The 18,528-nt window shown below is 48.6% G+C and overlaps 1 protein-coding gene and 1 long non-coding RNA gene across 7 annotated transcripts in view; both read right to left on the reverse strand.

Annotated features, from left to right (window-relative positions):
- Positions 1–5,467, reverse strand: part of COG2 (component of oligomeric golgi complex 2) — a 47,140-nt gene extending 41,673 nt beyond the window's left edge. For 3 of the 6 annotated variants that reach the window (XM_045437400.1, XM_045437399.1, XM_045437403.1), the window contains exon 1: positions 4,551–4,774. In XM_045437400.1, coding sequence (XP_045293356.1) covers positions 4,551–4,622 — 72 coding nt within the window. In that variant the 5' untranslated portion in view covers positions 4,623–4,774. Of the gene's footprint in view, positions 1–4,550 lie in introns of all 6 variants that reach the window. The other 3 variants (XM_045437401.1, XM_045437397.1, XM_045437398.1) reach the window with 3 other exon arrangements.
- Positions 5,468–13,311: 7,844 nt separating this feature from the next.
- On the reverse strand, positions 13,312–14,061 carry LOC123577483. Its single transcript, XR_006701868.1, has 3 exons — positions 13,968–14,061; positions 13,540–13,673; positions 13,312–13,362 (listed from the first exon to the last, which is right to left on the reverse strand). It is a non-coding gene; the product is annotated as an uncharacterized LOC123577483 (long non-coding RNA).
- Positions 14,062–18,528: the final 4,467 nt, after the last annotated feature.

Here is an 18,528-nt window from a genome sequence, read left to right on the forward strand (position 1 = left end):
TATACAGTATTATTTCCCAAGACTGAAGCATGGGGGTCAGGAGATAAGGCCCGTGATGTGCCCCCAAATAACTGTGTGACTTTAGGGGAAGTCATGACACCCAAGGCCTCCGTTTCCTTGCCTTCGAACCAGAAAAAGTGACTACCGTCCTTCTTTCACAGAAGCATGAAATGTCAAGGGCCGGAAGAGGCTGCAGAGATTATGCAGATACTGCGGAAACCGAAGCCCAGAGGCAAGTGATCGGTCCCAAGTCACAGGCCAATGGACAGCAGGGCTGAAAGTGGGACCCACGTCTCCAGGTCACAGCCACTCAACCAGCAAAATACAAGATCTGAGCAGCTGGTCCTTTTTCCCTTTTCTATTTCCCCATTAGAATACACGCTCCTTGAGAACAGGAACGCCCTTGACACACTTCCTGCTTCAATATCCCCAATTCACCCAATTACAATAAGGGAGGAGCCTCCATGACTCACCCCCTAGATCTGTATTCTCTTGTAGATGCTTACGGTCACCATAAAGAGGGTTCCTGATGGCGCTTCTCATTAAAAAGGTATTGTGTGCCTACCCTGGGTGCCAACAAAGCCACCATGCGCTGGGGATGCAGGAAAGGAACTGATACAGTTCAGAAGAAGCAGACTGGCTCAGCATAGAAACGCACTACACTGCCTGCCAATCAAAACTATCCCGCAGGGGAACGAGCCTCTTTGAAATAGGTTCAAATGTTTCGGAAAATGTTTCCTCATGAGCCTGTGGACTAACCAGCCACCTGTTACACGAGACCAGATACGTGTTTCGAAAAGAGCGCTCTGCCTGTAGTGTAGACGAGGGACTAGAAACAGGCGAGGACGGGTGCAAGGAGACCGGGTAAGAGGCCTTGATGGTGTGATGGCCAGACAGCACCGTGAAGGTACGCGAAAAGATGGAGAGTAGATGGATTCAAGAGGTATTCAGGAAGTGAAATCCACGGGACTTGGTAACAGACTGGATTTTGGAAAGGCGACAGAGGGAGGAGGGGACTTCCGGTTTGCTGACTTACAACTCGATGCATGGGGGAGCATGTACTGAGACGGGCAATAGGACAAGAAAGCTGGCTTTCAGGGGAGGAGGTGCTCACCAATTCAGTTTCGAACATGGTAAGTTTGAGGGACCACAGAGACATCCAAGAAGAGACAACAAATGCAGTACATAGGTTTGGAGCTCAGGGGACATCTGGGCCAGAAAGAGGCATCTGCCTCCCCTGCCTACAGCTGGTCACTAAAGCTGCATGAAGGGCCACCTGGGGCAAGGAGAGGACACGTGACTGCGCCCATAACCAGCCATTCATCAGCTACAGGAGACAGGAGACGGACCAGAGAGAGAGGAAGAAAGCCAGAAAGCAATGCAGAGCATTTGGTCTGCCGGGAGGGCAAGTGAGGAGACAGGAAAAAGGCCAGCGTGATTGACTTACATCCGGTTAACTTCCTAAGAACTCTTTAATGGGATGAGGGTGCCTTAAGAGCGACAAGTGAGAAAGTAAAGATGACCCCTGAGCACCGGCGGTGATGTGCTCCAGTGTCAGGGCGACCCCTCGAGGCGGGAGGGCCAAGTGGAAGAGGCTAAAAGAGGAGCAGGGGTGCAAACCAACAGGAAGGAGTGCAGGAGAGGATGCGAACAGGGTGCTGAGGAAGCAAGAGGGCACGGGCTCCAGGCGTGGGTGAAAAGCTACCTGGAGGAGGGAGGAGAGCCCCTCCACAGACCAGGGAAGGAGGGGAAGGGAACAAACACAAGGATGGGCTTGTTATCAGCAAGACGGAGGAGTTCCCATTTGATGGCCGCTATTTTTTCTGTCAAACTGGAGATGAAGTCATACATCGGGATGGAAGGGGAGGGCCATGACGTCAACAGCACACCCACGCAAACGGGTCTAACTTACCTTGGTCGGCATTGCCACTTTCTCTCCCTACTGCCAACACCTTACGTCCTATTCGTCTATGAGTTGGCTGTCAGGCCTAAGGATCTTGGTATTTTTAAGGTCACAAAGAATGATGTTGCCACCCCGTCAGCCCCAAGTGGCCCTTCCGGATCTGCCGCTCCTGTGTGTTGATCACCTACGTCTTTCACAAACCTTTCCCCTCCTCTGTGTTTCTCGTTAGGTCTCATAAAAACCACTGAAATAACTTTGTAAGTAGTCTCCTGCCGCCACTCAGCTCCAATGCAACAGGCGGGACCATGTAACTTCCCGCTTTAAACCTGACGATGAGTACTGTCTCCACTTAGACCCCTGGCTGCAGCCTTCAAGGTACCACTTGCAGCCCCGCCCCATGCACCTTGCCTCCTTGCTGGTCTCATTCCTGGCCACTCTTCCAGGCCCCGGCCTCTCTGGACTAAGGGTGGATTCTGGGCACACACGTTCGTCCTACCACCACGCTCAAGAGCCAATGCCGGGTGTTCCCTGGCTTTGCACCACCACGTCCAAATTGCTGGCTGGCACCCAGCAGGGGATCAGTGAGTGTCTGCTGACCGATGAGCAACTGCGACCACTGCCCAAGGAGGTCCACCTTGCGTGGGACCAACTGAGGGCCCATTTCTAGTCAACTGACCGGATTGCAAGTTACCTCCGCTCTCCCAGGGAAAATGCGATTTTCTCTCCCTCTCCCTCGGGCACAAAACCTCTCCAGTTACAAAACGTGTAGAAACAGAACCCCGACGGCAAGCTCTCCACCCATCCTTTCTGCCACGGAACTGTAACTTCTAAAACGTCCCTCTGAAGGAAACCCACGCTGCAGGTAACCTTTATCTCCAGGTCCCACCCAGAAAATCAACAGCAAAATACACAGAACAGCTGTTCCGTGTATTTCCCTTCTACCAACGAAGTGGTCACGTTAATTAGCCCTACAGATTGTGTGGCACGTTCGGAAGTTTTAGAGCCGTGAGAGAACACAGAGCCGCTGGGATTCCAGCCACTTGGCCAGTGTGCTCTCTCCCTACCTCGAAGCGCTACTTTAGGACTTCTATTCTGAGAGTTCTATTTTCTGAACCTGCTTTGACCAAAAGCATTTTGTCAGCTCACAGTGAGAAACATGGCGGGGCTAGGGAAGTCTGAGAAAATGCTTCTGTGATCTCTCGTCATCATGTATCCTTAGTTAGCAAAGGGCTTCCGGATCAGTGAATCCACTTTGTACTCTCTTTTAGACATTCCATTCGAGGGGCACCTGGGTGGCTCAGTCGGTTAAGCGTCCGACTTTGGCTCAGGTCATGATCTCATGGTTCGTGGGTTCAAGCCCCGCATCAGGCTCTGTGCTGACAGTTCAGGGTCTGGAGCCTGCTTCAGATTCTGTGTCTCCCTCTCTCTCTGTCCCTCCTCTGTTCATGCTCTATCTCCTTCTCTCTCTCTCTTAAAAATAAATATTAAAGTTTAGACATTCCATTCGAGTTACACCTTTTATTACAGTGGTTTAGAAACACCACTGTACAAGAACAAGAGTAGCTTCTTCCTCAGTCTAGACAGCCCTACACATTAAAAACAACAATGGCCACAATACAGAGGATCCAGATAGAAATGCTTTTTAAGGCCAGAGTTTGGGAGATATGATCTGAATGCAAATATCAAAAGCCGGTTAACCTTGAAAAGGAAAAACAAAAACATATTGGGACTTGAAGCCACCAAAAAATAAGACACTTAAACTCACTCTTTCAAAATTTTAAGTGCCTACAGAACCAAAACTTTTAACTTTTTAACGCCGAAGCCAGCTACTAAGTGGTGTCAAAAATCCCAGTCCTTAAAAAGTACACATATTTTTTTCTGATAGTTTAAGTACAGACCCAGAGGGATACACAAACTGGGTATGCAAAGTTCCTCCTGGCTCTGATTCAAATCTTGGGACATTTTCAAGGCTGTGCTTTGATGAACCTTTATCGTCAGTAAAACGTTCTCAGTTTAGATCTCTAATCAGTACGTTTATGTCCTACAATTATCCGCAGACAAGTTTCAAGCTCACCTTAGGAAGAGAAATAGGGCAACTTTAGAAAAGGACAATGGTCCACTCTGTAGCCCTGAAACAGAAGTAAGGACAGTACAGTCTTTATATCTCTCATTCCAGGAGCTGTAGAGGAATGTCAGGCAAAAACTTTAGATTAAGGGCCTTTTTTACCCGACCCGATCCCTGGGTGAGCACGTACGTTTAGAGACGTTTTCAAGACACGCTCACCGAGCTTCTAGGGGCAAGGCACTGGCAACAAACTGCTGTCAGACAAGGGGGCCGGCAATCTGACCGCACCCCGCGCGGTAACAGAGTCGGGTCCTAACAGGGGCGTTTACGTTTAGCTCAAAACTTTCAGGCCTTTTCACTCCATATGCGCGATTTCACAGAAGTGCTGTCTCCAGGCTGCACCTACCAAACCCGAGGCCAAGAGACTCACTGCGAAGCGCAGCGAGGTCCCCGCCGAGGGCCCGTCCGCGGCGGGCGCGGCCCGGGAAGCGCGCAGGAGAGGCCCGAGGAGAGGCCCCGGAGGGCAAAGGAGGGCAGACCACCCACGGCCCGGCTCCAGGGAGCGGAGCCCCCGGCGCGCACCTTCATGAACTCGTCCTTGTCGAAGCAGAGCGTGTCCGGCCCCTTGGGCAGGTTCATCCTACTTTTCTCCATCCCGCCGGCCGCCGCCTCTCGGCGCCGAGACTCGAGCGAGGAGAAGCAGGAGGCTGCGCGCTCGGACGCTGCGGCCGCAGCCACGGCCAGTTTCCACGGCACAGAGGCACCGCTTCCGCCAACATGGCAGCGCCCGCGCCGTGGCCAATGAGCGAGGACGCCGCGGGTCCGCCTCCGCCTGCGGCCGCCAAGAGCGGCGCGCGGACCGCCGCCGCTGCTTCGGCGGGTGGTGCTGCCCCCTTGCGTCGGAGGGCGGCACTGCGGCCCCGCGCACGCTTCCTCCGGATAGCCCAGCTCCGGGCCAGGCGGGATGAGCCCGGGAGGGGACCGGCGGGAAGGGTCAGGGGCGCTCCCTCCCCACCCCACCCTTTCCACTGGAAAATCGGCTCGCAGCCCGCGTCTTCTCCCTGAGATTGTTCCGCGGAGAGCATAGCCGTGGCGGGATGCTGGCCCCTTGGTTCTGAGGCCGGTCTCCCAGAGTTGGGCACATCGCCATGTCACTCCTCCGGTCCCCGTGCGCCGCCGCCGCTGCCGCCTGGGCGCTGAGGCCTCGGTGGGAGACTGGGCCACCGCCCTTAGCCCCGGCACCCGCAGGCGAGCGTAGCTTCTCCTCCCGTGGGCTCCGATCCTGGGAACTGCCGGGAGGAAGGTGGGCAGCTGGGCACACAGCCTTAGGTCCTCTGGGCAGCAACCTGCTCCACTTCGGGCTCAGGTCCAGGGTGGGCAGCTTCGGAGAACAACTTTGGGTCCTCAGGGTTCTTAAAACCTCGAGATTTTGTCGCTGCCTGCTGACAAAACACAGCCGACAAGTAGTGCATGCGTATTTTTTTCTAGTCTAAGCCAGGAATTGGCAAATGTGTGTGTTTGTGGCCAGTATTGGTGCAATCGCCGCACCTCCCCGCAGTTTCTGAGACTTTCTCTCTCCTCCTCCCCGCCACCCATCCCCAACATTTATTTTGAGGTTTTCTTTCTTCTTCCTTTGTTCCTTCTCCCACTGCTGCCCCCCCCCCCGCCCTTTCGTGTGAATGCCATGGTCAAAGGATGATTCATTTTTCTTTTTTTTCCTCCTTGAATCTGTGACAACTCAAACCACAAATCATGCTTCACACTCTTCACCCTGCAAGTCTTTGCTTCCCGCCGCCTTGCTTTAAGAAACCAGGCCTCGGCTGCTGTTGGAGATGCCATTAACCCTTCATAGTCCTAAAAAGGGGGTGGAACAGTGGAAGACAGTGCCTTACAAAGACGGTCTTGTGTTCAAGTCACGCCAGACAGGAAACTGGCCACGTTTTAAACATGTGGGTATAGAATCTGCAACAACCTATTCCCTACCATCGGGCCTGGCAAGGCTTCGCGAAGGAAATATTTCCAGCCAATACTCAGAGAACGTTACAGAGGATGAGAGCCGGAGTCAGTCCAGAAAATCAGAATAAAGTGCCAGAGGAGCAATTATGAGGAGCGCACTCTGTGGCCCTATTATGTTTCTGTGGCTATAGGGAATGAAAACCTCATCATTTGGTTTTCGTTCGTTTACTCTTATTATGAAATTTTGCAAACATGCAAAAAAAAAAAAGAGTGGAGAGCACAAGCCTTCCCGAGCCTGTCCACGAACAAGGGGAGGGGGGAGTGTCTAAAATACATATTTTAAGTTTATGTACTTATTTTGAGAGAGAGAGAGCAAGCAGGGGAGGGGCAGAGAGAGAGGGAGACAGAATCTCAAGTAGATTCGGCACTGTCAGTGCAGAGCCCCATGTGGGGCTTGAACTCACGAACCGCGAGATCGTGAGGTGAGCTGAGATCAAGAGTCAGACGCTTAACCGACTGAGCCACCCAGGCGCTCCTGGAATATATTTTAAAGCAAATCCCAGGCATTTGCTGGCTCCCAAATACCTTGGTTTATAGTTCGAAGAAAGCTGAGGAACTCTAGCTGAGCCAGGAGTTGAACCGCTCCTTATCTCCATTATAATTCCCTTCCGCAAGTATTGCCAGGCCTTTGGTAAAGAAATGAACCTGAACGTGTGCCGCCTGGGGTGCTAATGTCGGGGATGCTGAAGGGGTTAGGTGGCAAAGAAGGATAAAGACCCCACTCCCTGCTCTCCTCCCAAGAGTCAATAGGGAACAGCCAAGACCCCACAGAGTGGGCTTGGAATCATAGGCTGTGGTAATGATGCATCCTATCAAAGCCAGGAGCTGCAAGAAAGACCCCAGATGCTGATGGAGAGCATCTCACTTCGGCTCAGGTCATGATCTCACAGCTCGTGAGTTCGAGCCCTGTATTGGGCTCTGTGCTGACAGCTCAGCTCTGAGCTGTCAGCACAGAGCCTGGGGCCTGCTTCCGATTCTGTGTCTCCCTCTCTCTCTGCCTCTTCCCCCACTTACAATCTGTCTCTCTCTCTCTAAAATAAATAAACATTAAAAAAAAAAAAAAAGGTACGTAGCCTAATCAGTAAAGACATGATCAGCAGTCAGTCTATCCTAGTTTCTCCTCTCTTCTCCGATCTGTACTTTCCTCAGAGAGAGACTTGAAATTGACATTTTTTTTTTTATCTATTCCCTAATTTGTCTTTCTTGCCTTAATCTCATTCTGAAGCTTGTGCCTGCGAGTTCATTTCTAAGTAAATGTTAACCCCCTGTGACTTTGCATCTCTGGAAAATTCTCAGTTCCCTATTTTCTCTGCCAATGTGACAGGTCCCCATTTCTCCTTCCCACTCTTCTCTATTTATACTTTTCATATTTTTGGCAGCTTTGCTGCGGAACACTCAAAAATCGCAAAGAGAAATATTGTGCTCCGGGAACTCACACGAGCGTTTTCTCCAATATCATCCATCTGCCCCTTCTGATCCTTTCCTGAACTGTTGGACTGAAGCAGCCAAATCTTCCAACGGCAACCAGAGTTGTCTTTGTTCACTACTGCAGGAGACGAGGGTTTCCATTTAAAAAAAAAAAATGTTAATGTTTTTTTTTTAAATTTTTGACAGAGAGAGAGAAAGAGAGAGAGAGAGAGAGAGAGAGAGAGAGAGAGAGAGAGAGAGAGAGAGAAAGGGTTGGAGCAGAGAGAGGGAGACACAGAATCCGAAGCAGGCTCTGGGCTCCGAGCTGTCAGCCCAGAGCCCGATGCCGGACTCGAACTCACCAACCGTGAGATTGTGACCTGAGCTGAAGTCGGATGCTTAACCGACTGAGCCACCCAGGTGCCCCGAGGAGGGTTTCCATTTTGAACTGGAACTGAATGTATAGTCTGGCAGCCCCAAATTCCCAGGAAAGCAAGCATGAGGCGGGGTGTGGAGGACAGACATTGTGGCAGAGGTCTCCATTCAACTTGAAAATCTCACAGTGAGCCAAGAAGACCATTTCAACATCTTCTGTATTTGAATTGTACCCTCTTCCATTCCAGAGTGGATTTGAGGTCATTTGGTTTGATTCTTAAATATTTCCCATTCCAACTAGAAAACAGATTAATCCTAAGGGATCCCAAATTCTGCCTCTTCCCCCCAATCAGTGAGTACCCAAATGGGGTATGACAGTACCGGAATATTCTCCCATGTGTATTTTATAACAGACTAACATTTTATCGGTCTTATTCAAAGAATAGAAATGATAGCGATAACTTTTTAAAAGCATTATGGGGAAAATCATGAAAGACTATGAAATGAACCTGAAAAATTGTAGTGTTTTCAGAGGGAAGTTAGGTGTTGTCTCACGTATCCTTCTGGGCTATCTGATCCTGTGGGATATTCTGTGCCTTTCTTGTGTTTGAGCTATTTTGCAACTCTGTAAATCGTACGTAATTGTGGTGGTAACATCTTAGTGGTTCCTTTTTTAATTAATGAGTTAAGTAAAATCCTTACAAGGGTTCATCTTATATTTGCATAAAGGTCATTATTTTATCTTTTTGAGAAAATTAAGGGGGCGTCTGGGTGGCTCAGTCGGTTACGTGTCTGACTTTGGCTCACGTCATGATCTCACGGTTCATGGGTTCAAGCCCTACGTCAGGCTCTGTGTTGACAGCTGGAGCTTGGAGCCTGCTTCGGATTCTGTGTCTCCCTCTCTCTCTGCCCCTCCCCTGCTCGTGTTCTGTCTCTCTGTCTCTCAAAAATAAGTAAACATTAAAAAAATTAAAAAAAAAAGAAATATGTATTTAAAAAAAAAGGAAATTATATACAAGCAGCATTTCAATTAATAAACTATGGTAGGATTCTAGTAAATGAGAGTGCAGAGAAATCAAATCAGAGTGAATTTTAGAATCACCTTCTGTGCCCCAGTCCTATGCCTGAGGGAAAGAATGGATGAAGTTCAAGACCACGCAGTGGCCCTGAGGCGTTCGAAGAATCTGTGTAGACACTGGCATGCATGACAAATGTATAGGACTCTTTCCCATCAGTGTTCCTCAGGGTTCGGTTAACCTTTCTCTTCCCAGCTCCCCTCTCCTGTAGTGAGATCAACTGCGCCCTTGGTTTCAGCTCCCGTTCACGAGCTAATACCTCTCTAATTGCTTAACCACCAACCATCGGCTTCTCTCCTCCCCACCAGACCCATGTAACTGACCACCTCCTTATACTGTTTCACTTTCATATCCCACCGGTGCCTCAAAACTCGGCATGTTGCAAAGATGATCCAAACGATGATACATCATCTTTTCGGAAAGGCTTGCTTCTCCTTCATTTTGTTTCTTTACAAATGGCCTCCGCCAATGCCAACTGCATGTACCAGAAAGCCAGGAATCAATCATACAACTGAGCCAACCTGTTGTACTTTGAAACACTTGACCACAAACCTGCGATGGGTATTCAACACTGACTACAAACTCCCTTGTCTCTCCAGTGGGTTTGCTACCCCTCTAATGGATGACCATCTTCAAGACTCGCCTCAACAACCCCCCCTCCCCACCTCTTCTGAACAATGTCTCCTCACTCTAAGCTCATGCCTACTGTCACACTTCAAGGAAATAAAAACGAATTATGGAGGAATTCCTCTTGTCACCATCAAATCAAACCTATACCTGCATTTGTATCCATTTTTGTTCACTTCTAAGCATTTATTCCACAAATATTTAGTAAGTACCTGCTATGCGCTCCACACTGCCCTGAGTGTTTGCAAATCTGTGGGGAACACTACAGAAAAGTCCCCGTCACTATGGAATTTACATTGCAATTGGAGAAATGTACAAGAAACAAAGACAATGTTAGCTGAAGATAGCTCGGGGTTATCGAGAAGAGCAGTGAGAGACTATTAAAGGGGAGGACGTGCCCCAGCTCTAACCTACCCAGCTGGGTGCCCTTTCTTGTGCTTGGGATTCTTCCCTCGGGCATTGCCAGGGACATCAAGGTCTCCTTTCCAATGGATTGTTGCCGTCAGCATACAATTGACCTTCTGTCTTAAAAACAAAACAAAACAAAACGGACTTGCTTTGACCTTACATCTTCCTACAGCAACCTCTTTATTTCTTTCCCCACTTCATTCACAGTATAACTTGTAAAATATTTGTCTATACCTGTGGGTGCCTAATTAGGGTACCGTGTCCCCAAAGATACTTGAAAACCCTCTAAAGAATCCTTGAAAAGGGGCACCTGGGTGGCTCAGTCAGTTAAGCGTCCAACTCTTGGTTTCAGCTCAGGTTGTGATCTCATGGTTAATGAATTCCAGCCCCATGTCGGAGCTAATAGCGTGGAACCTGCTTGGGACTCTCTCTCTCTCTCTCTCTCTCTCTCTCTCTCTCTCTCTCTGCCCCTCCCCTGCGCATGCGTGCGTGCGCTCTCTCTTTCAAAATAAATAAACTTAAAAAAATGCCTTGTGCCCAGATCATTTTAAGGGAGTCCATTTCCAGATCCATACTCCATATATCCTCTGTAATATAATTCTATGTCCGAGAATGGGTCTGATATCATGATACTCCCTTCACACCCTGGGACAGCAACATACACCTCCCAAATCTTATTAGAGTATATGACTTGGGCTGATACCAAAGTTGAAACACTGCCTTTGTTTTAAGTAATGCCCTTCAGTGAGTAATCTTGGGGCTCCGCATTTAGCGCTCCCTCTCCTTATTAAGGTTGAAGGTTAGCATTGGAGAGAAGGTATTTGGGCTGATGTCAGAAGGACAATCAGTTCGGGTTCGTGACACGGATGCCTTTATATTTAAATTAAACTATATATATATCCTTTAGGGACACAATAGGAAAAAAAAAAAAAAAAACACAAGTAAGCATTGTAATGATTTCTTTCCATTCCAGTGTGGTTCGGTAAGTAAAATAATAGAAAACTAGCTTGTTCTTCTTTTCAAAAAATGACATGGTATCAGGAACATGTTATTCCAGTGAAGTCAATCCTTCCCTATGTTATTTTTTTAAATATTGTCGATGTCTAGTTAATAAACTATACACGAGCTTGTGATGCAAAGTTTCTAATTACAAATTTCAGACGCCAGCTTAAAAATGTTCGAGGCGTGGGGCGCCTGGGTGTTTCAGCTGGTTAAGCATCTGACTCCGGCTCGGGTCATGATCTCACGACTCGTGAGTTCGAGCCCCGCTGCATCAGGCTCTGGGCTGACAGCTCGGAGCCTGGAGCCTGCTTCAGATTCTGTGCCTCCCTTGCTCTCTGCCCCTTCCCGCACCTGTGCTCTCTCTCTCTCTCATAAATAGATAGATAAATAAGTAAATAAAACATTAAAAACAATGTTCAAAACACCAAAAGTGTCCCCAGCTATTGTTCAATCTGCCCTGGGAGCAAAACCCCTGGGCTCCCAACCCCCGTTTGAGAATCACTGCTCTAGATGATTCCAACTGGCATTATTGATTTCAGTGCTTTGTACAGACTGAGGCTCTGAAGTTAGTGTCTCCAATCCTGACCTGCCCTTGGAGCCCAGACTCACATGTCCAACTGCCTACAGCATTTTTCTCCATATGAATATGTAACAGAAGTCGTATTGTTTTAAGTTTATTTATTTATTTTGAGAGACGGAAGGGAAGAGAGCAAGCATGTGCAGGGGAGGGGCAGAGGGACAGAGGGAGAGAGAGAATCCCAAGCAGGCTCCATGTTAACAACACAAAGCCTGACTCAGTGTTCGATCCCGCAATCCACAGGATCATGACCTGAGCCAAACTGAGGAGTCAGATACTCAACCTACTGAGCCACCTAGGTGCCCCATGAGAGTCATATTTTCAACACGATTTCTTTTTTTTAATTTTTTAACATTTTTATTTATTTTTGAGAGACAGAGACAGAGAGAGCGTGAGCGGGGATGGGTCAGAGAGAGAGGGAGACACAGAATCCGAAGCAGGCTCCAGGCTCCGAGCTGTCAGCACAGAGCCCGAAGCGGGGCTCAAATTCACGGACCGCGAGATCATGACCTGAGCCAAAGTCGGCCACTCAACCGACTGAGCCACCCAGGCGTCCCTCAACATGATTTCTAACCTGCTTCCTCCTCAACCAGCTCATCTCCCAGTCTCCTCATATTAGTAAATGGCATCCCCATCTACCTGGTGGCTAAAGCCTCAGCCCCTGAGATGACTCCTTCCTTTCCCTAATCTCGTATCTAATCCATCAACAAAACCCCCAAAAGCAAAGTCAGACTTGATCACTGCTCTTCATATCCACAGCTCCCATTTGAATCCAAAACCTGAAATTTTTTTTGCACTTCAGATACTGCAGACAGGCTCTGGTCCCGCGACTACACCTGTACAGGTGCATCACAAGACCGTTAGGAACTACCACCTTGCCGAATCCGATGATTAATTCCCAGATCTCAAATGACTCAACCCGTCCGTCCTAAATGACACAGAAGGCCTTTCACTTTGCTTGGAATGTTACACTTTATGCATCTAGATTCTGACTCTTCCTTCGTTTTCCACCTTTGTCACTGATGGCTGCTTTCGGTCGACTTGGCTGGGTTCTCCTGAACTTCCTGACCTTTAAACGTCGGTGGGCTCCAGGACCCAGACCTTCGGTCTGAGTTTCCTGTTGCGTTAAAAACCAAAATTCAACTGAGTAAGTTTTAAAGAACTGACTGGCTTTCTTTAATGATTCATGAAATGAAAGCATCCCATCTAACAGATCGAAAGGAGCTCTGAGGAGCTGTATAAAATGAAAGGCTTGGTCGGCACAGGGGAGGAGGAGCATAGAAGTGACACCAGGCAAAAACAAACAAACAAACAAACAAACAAACAAAAACAAAAAAAACAAAAACAGGTTGGTTACGGCCAGGTGACTTTCCTTCAGGGGATGGCAGGGGTCTATCATGCAGATGATCCGGTGGCTCCTGATTGACTCATTTGAGAGGGGGGAGCCCATGCTGTAATTAAGTCTCAGTTTGGTGACATGCGCTTAGCATAAGCGACGCCATTTTGGGCCTGTTGCCTTGTTTTTAATGGTTGCTTCATAACGAATAACAGCAAGTTGAGTAGCTTTAAACAACCCAGTTTATTATCTCATCATTTGTCACCAGGAGTCCAGGCACAGCCTTAGGGGGTCCTCCACTCAAGCTCTCACTCAAAGCAGAAGTGAGGGTGTCAACCAGGCTGTTCTCACCGACGGGCTCACCTGGGGAAGAATCCGCTTCCAAACTCACTCAGGCTGTTGGCAGAACTCACTTCCTCGCATCTGTACGGTTTGGTGGGAGGTGGGGAGGAGATTCCGGCTGTGAACCAGACACTATCCTCAGCTCCCAGGGGCCACGTGCAGTTCCCTGCCATAGGTGGCTTGAAACATGGCTCTTTGATCCTTCAAGGCCAGCAGGAGATCCTCCTACTATCGTGCGAAACCAGAGTCTGATTTAATGTGATGTAATCATAAGAGTGCGAACCTCTTACCTTGCCAAGTTTTACTAGGTTAAGAGCAAGTCCTAGGTCCCGTCCACACTCAAAGGACATAACACAAGGGGACAGACACCACGAGGCTGTTGAACACACCTCTGTCCGTACTCACTGCGTAGATAAGCCCACTCCTTCTCATGTCCTGAAATATCACCTCTATCCTAATGACGCTCGTATTTGTGTCTCCAGCCTGGACCTCATCCCTGGACTCCGAACTCGTGCACTGAGCTGCCTGCTTTGGCATTCCTGTTTGGGTTCAACCGCCATCTCAAATGTAATATTTCCAAAGCCAACCACCCCTGTTTCCCATCAAACCTGCCTCTCCTGTAGTCTTTCCCATCTTAGCAAATGGCACCTTGGCTGTTCCAGTGCCTCGGGCCAAAGAATCGTAGAATCATCCCAAGTCTTAGCTTCTCCATACACTCTGCACTTAATTTATCTAGAAATCCTGCGAGTTTGCCCTTCAAAATACACCCAGAATCTCACCACTTCTCCCCATTCTCACATCTACCACTCCGGTCCCTCCGCCACTCTACTCACCCTAGATCGGTGGTCCTCGACCAGGAGGGTTTTGTCCACCGAGGGGACTTTGACAATCTTGGAGACCATATTAGTTGTCACAACTGGGGGAAAGGGTGCTGCTGGCATCTAGTGGTCAGAGGCCAGGAGTCCTGCTAAATAAACATCCTGCGGTGCACAGACCAGCCCCCACGACAAAAAAATCTACGTGGCCCAAAATGTCAACAGTACAGAGGTCATGAAACCTCCATCTACGTTAATGCGAATAACCTCCTAACTGGTTTCCCTGCCTCCTAATCTAAGTCAAGTCAAGCCTCTTCACAGCCATCCAACAGCTTCTCATGTGGCACAAAGTTAAAGACAAATCCTTCTCAAGGGCCTTTGAGACTGAACACGACCCCACTGCCTCCCTTACCTGCCTCTTACAACTTGCCCTTTTGCTCTTTTTCTTTGTCCAGCATTATTGGTCTCTGTTCCATTCTTTAAACGCACCAGATGTGCTCCTACCTTGTGCCTACTGTTTGCTTTGTCTGGAATGTTCTTGTCCAGACAGCACAATTGCTCGTTCCTCAATTTCCTCCAGGTCTTTGCTCAAACCAGAGTCTTCTCTGACACACTCCTCTATAAAATACCAATAAAAAATAAATACGAATCTGCTCCCTTAAGCCCCCAGCCTCCGTGTCCCCTTACCCAGCTTTACTTTTCTTCCTAGTCCTTGTCAACATCTCACATGTGTGTGTGTTTATTTGCTTATTTTCCGGCTCAGCCGCTAAAATGGAAGCTCCATGGGGGCAGCAGATTTATTTTTTCTATTGTTAACTATTCTTCTCTCTCTCTGTCTGTCTCTTTTCTTTTTTAGTGTTTATTTATTTTTGAGAGGGAGAGACAGAGCACGAGCAGGGGCAGAGAGACAGGGAAACACACAGAATCCGAAGCAGGCCTCATCTGTTCTCTACACAGCAGCCAAAGTGAACTTTTAAAAATGCAAAAGGAGGGGCGCCTGGGTGGCTCAGTCAGTTAAGCATCCGACTTCAGCTCAGGTCATGATCTCGCAGTCTGTGAGTTTGAGCCCCGCGTCGGGCTCTGTGCTGACAGCTCGGAGCTTGGAGCCTGGAGCCTGTTTCAGATTCTTTGTCTCCGTCTCTCTCTGACCCTCCCCCATTCATGCTCTGTCTCCCTCTGCCTCAAAAATAAATTAAAGAAAGAAAACCGTGAAAAATGCAAAAGGAGGGGCGCCTGGGTGGCTCAGTCAGTTGAGCATGCGACTCTTGATTTCGGCTCAGGTCATGATCTCATGGTTCCTGGGATCGAGCCCTGTGTCTCTCTTTTTCTCTCTCTCTCTCTTTCTTTCTCTCTCTCAAAATAAATAAATAAACTTTAAAAAAATTCAAAAATAATCCCATCACCACCTTCCACTCACCAGGGTAAAACCCTTCAGTCACTTTCCATTTCACTCAAGACCCAGTTGACAGTCTACAGACCACGGCAGATCAAGAACAGGGAGGGGCAGAGAGATAAACACACACACACACACACACACACACACACACACACACAGAATCCGAAGCAGCTCCAGGCTCCGAGCTGTCAGCACAGAGCCCGACGCGGGGCTCGAACTCACGAACCGCGAGATTGTGACCTGAGCCGAAGTCAGACACTCAACCGACTGAGCCACCCAGGCGCCCCAAGATTTCAGAGTTCTTAATCACGGAAAAGATTATGGTGTCATCGCCACCAGAGATAATTTAAAAAAGTTTAAATATTAGATCCCAAAGTAAGTGCGTTAAAAGCCTAATAATTTCGGATTTCACGAAATCGCATTAATCTTCCCACCCTGTATGTGTTTAATCTTTCCACTGCCCCTTCTTCTCTTCTGCTTCTGGCACTCCCCGCACCCTGCCAGAACTACTGTAACTAGCCTTCCAAGCTGTCTTCCCATCTCCAGCCATACGCCTTTCTTCCTTCCCTCCCCACACCAATCTGTCCTCTACACATCTTCCAAAATGACCACTCTAAAACACCCATCTCGTTATGTCCATCTCCTATTGAAAATAGTACCTCCTAAGGATGTCCAAGTTTCCCTAGTGGAGGACTTTTGCAAGACTCTTTGATGGCAAGTGACAGCAATCCAAAGCAAAGTGGACGGAACGAAAGGGAAAAACAAACAAACAAACAAACCAAACAAAACAAAGGATTTCCAGGTTCGCATAGGGAAGGATACTGTGGGTCATCAAATCAAAAGAGCTGAAGAGTTGGAATTTCAGAGTCAAGAACTAGGGACTGGAAATCAGCAGAACACATGTTCTTTCTATCCATGTCTCATGTTTACTTGTCTTCATGTGGCTGCTTTCTTCTTTGGTCAGAGTCTCTTCGAGTGTTAGGGAGGATGGCTGTTGCCAAGTCCTGAATCCCCACCAGCAAGGCCGGTAACGTCACTAAAAAGATAACCTCTCCTTCCTGCCATTTACATATCAATCCCCGGGAGATTCTGATTGGTTCCTCTTTGAGTCAGGTGGACCCACCACTGTGTGTGTTTATGTGTGTGGTCCCCAGACCCGGTAAAGCATGGAAGAAATTACCCAGAGTCAATGCAATGCTGTCCCCAGAAAAAGGAGGATGAGAAAGACAGTGGTCGGAGGCAACATAATGGCAACTAGCTTCCACTGCTTACCGAACATGGCGCATAACGACCTTACAGATCTGGTGCCTAACGATCTCTCCAACTGCACTTTTATCCACTCCTCCCTCATGTTCCATGTTCTTTTTTTTTAATGTTTATTTTTGAGAGACAGAACGTGAGCGGGGGAGGAGCAGAGAGAGAGGGAGACACAGGATCCAAAGCAGGCTCCATCCAGGCTCTGAGCTGTCAGCACAGAGCCCGACTCGGGGCTCGAACTCACGATCCGTGAGATCATGACCTAAGCCGAAGTCGGACGCTTAACCGGCTGAGCCACCCAGGTGCCCCTTGGGTTCCGTATTCTAACCACAGTGAACAGCTGTGAATTCTTGGATGCCTTTGGCTATCTCTTACCTCCAGGAGGTCACACCTACTGCTCCCTGTACCTAAAACACTTTTTGCCGGCTTGTTTTACAAATATAATCCTTCCATGGTGTGCCTGGGTGACTCAGTTGAGCATTCCGACTTCAGTTCAGGCTGTGATCTCGTGGGTCGTGGGTTTGAGCCCCACGTAGGGCTCTATGCTGACAGCTCAGAGCCTAGAGCCTGTTTCAGATTCTGTGTCCCCTTCTCTCTCTGTCCCTCGCCTGCTCCCTCTCTCTCTCTCTCTCCTTCTCTCAAAAATAGACATTAGGGGCGCCTGGGTGGCGCAGTCGGTTAAGCGTCCGACTTCAGCCAGGTCACGATCTCGCGGTCCGTGAGTTCGAGCCCCGCGTCGGGCTCTGGGCTGATGGCTCAGAGCCTGGAGCCTGTTTCCGATTCTGTGTCTCCCTCTCTCTCTGCCCCTCCCCCGTTCATGCTCTGTCTCTCTCTGTCCCAAAAATAAATAAACGTTGAAAAAAAAAAATAGACATTAAAATCTTTAAAAAAAATACTCCCTGACATTCTTCAGTACTCTCCTCATACATCACCTCCTCCAGGAAGTCGGTTTTGATTTATGGATTTTTTATTATTCAGGGATAGTAAGGCCAACAGATCAGGAGATACCTTTCATTGAAAAGACCCTTGGTTACTAACAGACCCCATAAGGAGGGAGCATGCCAAGTCACCGGGGAGGGATGGGACAGGACACAGGACAGCAGCAGTGTCTGTCAGGATGGGGCTGGGGATAGAGCCTTTATTGTGGTTTCTGCAGGTAGAATGGGGAAAGCAGGGGCAGCAGGTTAGGACCGGCTGGTTTGAATACTTTCAGCAGGTGCTGGGGCACAGGGGCTGTCCCTGCTGCTACCTGGCTCTGGTATGATCTGGTCCCTGAATGTGCGAGCTCCATAGGAGAGGCGGTTAGGGATCCGACTCTGGATTCATTGCTTTGCGTTTAAAAAGCACCCCCCCCCCCCCCCCCCCGCCGAGGTGAGTTGTTTACTCTGTCCGGGAATTGACCAACCCTGGGAGGGGCAGTCCTTCCGGGGTCAGCAAGGCCCCAGATTGTCAAAGCATCAGAAAACAGAAAATAAGACTTGGTCACTAGTCTTCCCTGACATTTTTTTTCAGCCTCTTCCCCTAAATCAGATTTATGCAGCTCTTCTCTGTGATCCTATAATCACTTGTACAAAACTCTGTCACAGCAAGGTGGAGGTGCCAGCAACAGCTCCAGCAAACTTCGACCTTCGAATTCCTTCTAGGGAAGTGGCTGAGAAGTTTAAGCTGCTTGAGTTTAGATTTAATGGGTATGTGACCTCACTTTATGCTGATAGCCTATAAGACTGCACATCGAGTCGTCACTCACGCGTCTTTAAAATATTTTTTCATCATGTATTTTATTAAAGTGATGAAGACAACACTCTCGATGTGCTATATCCTGAATTTCGACACGGTACCGGCCGCCCCCACATTGACTCATGCGGCCACCGTTCATTCATCTTCGTACAGAAGCTATCTCTTTTCTCTGCATTGTGGTGCATATAT

This window comes from Leopardus geoffroyi, chromosome D2 (genome assembly GCF_018350155.1).
Source record: "Leopardus geoffroyi isolate Oge1 chromosome D2, O.geoffroyi_Oge1_pat1.0, whole genome shotgun sequence".
Lineage (NCBI taxonomy): Eukaryota > Metazoa > Chordata > Mammalia > Carnivora > Felidae > Leopardus > Leopardus geoffroyi.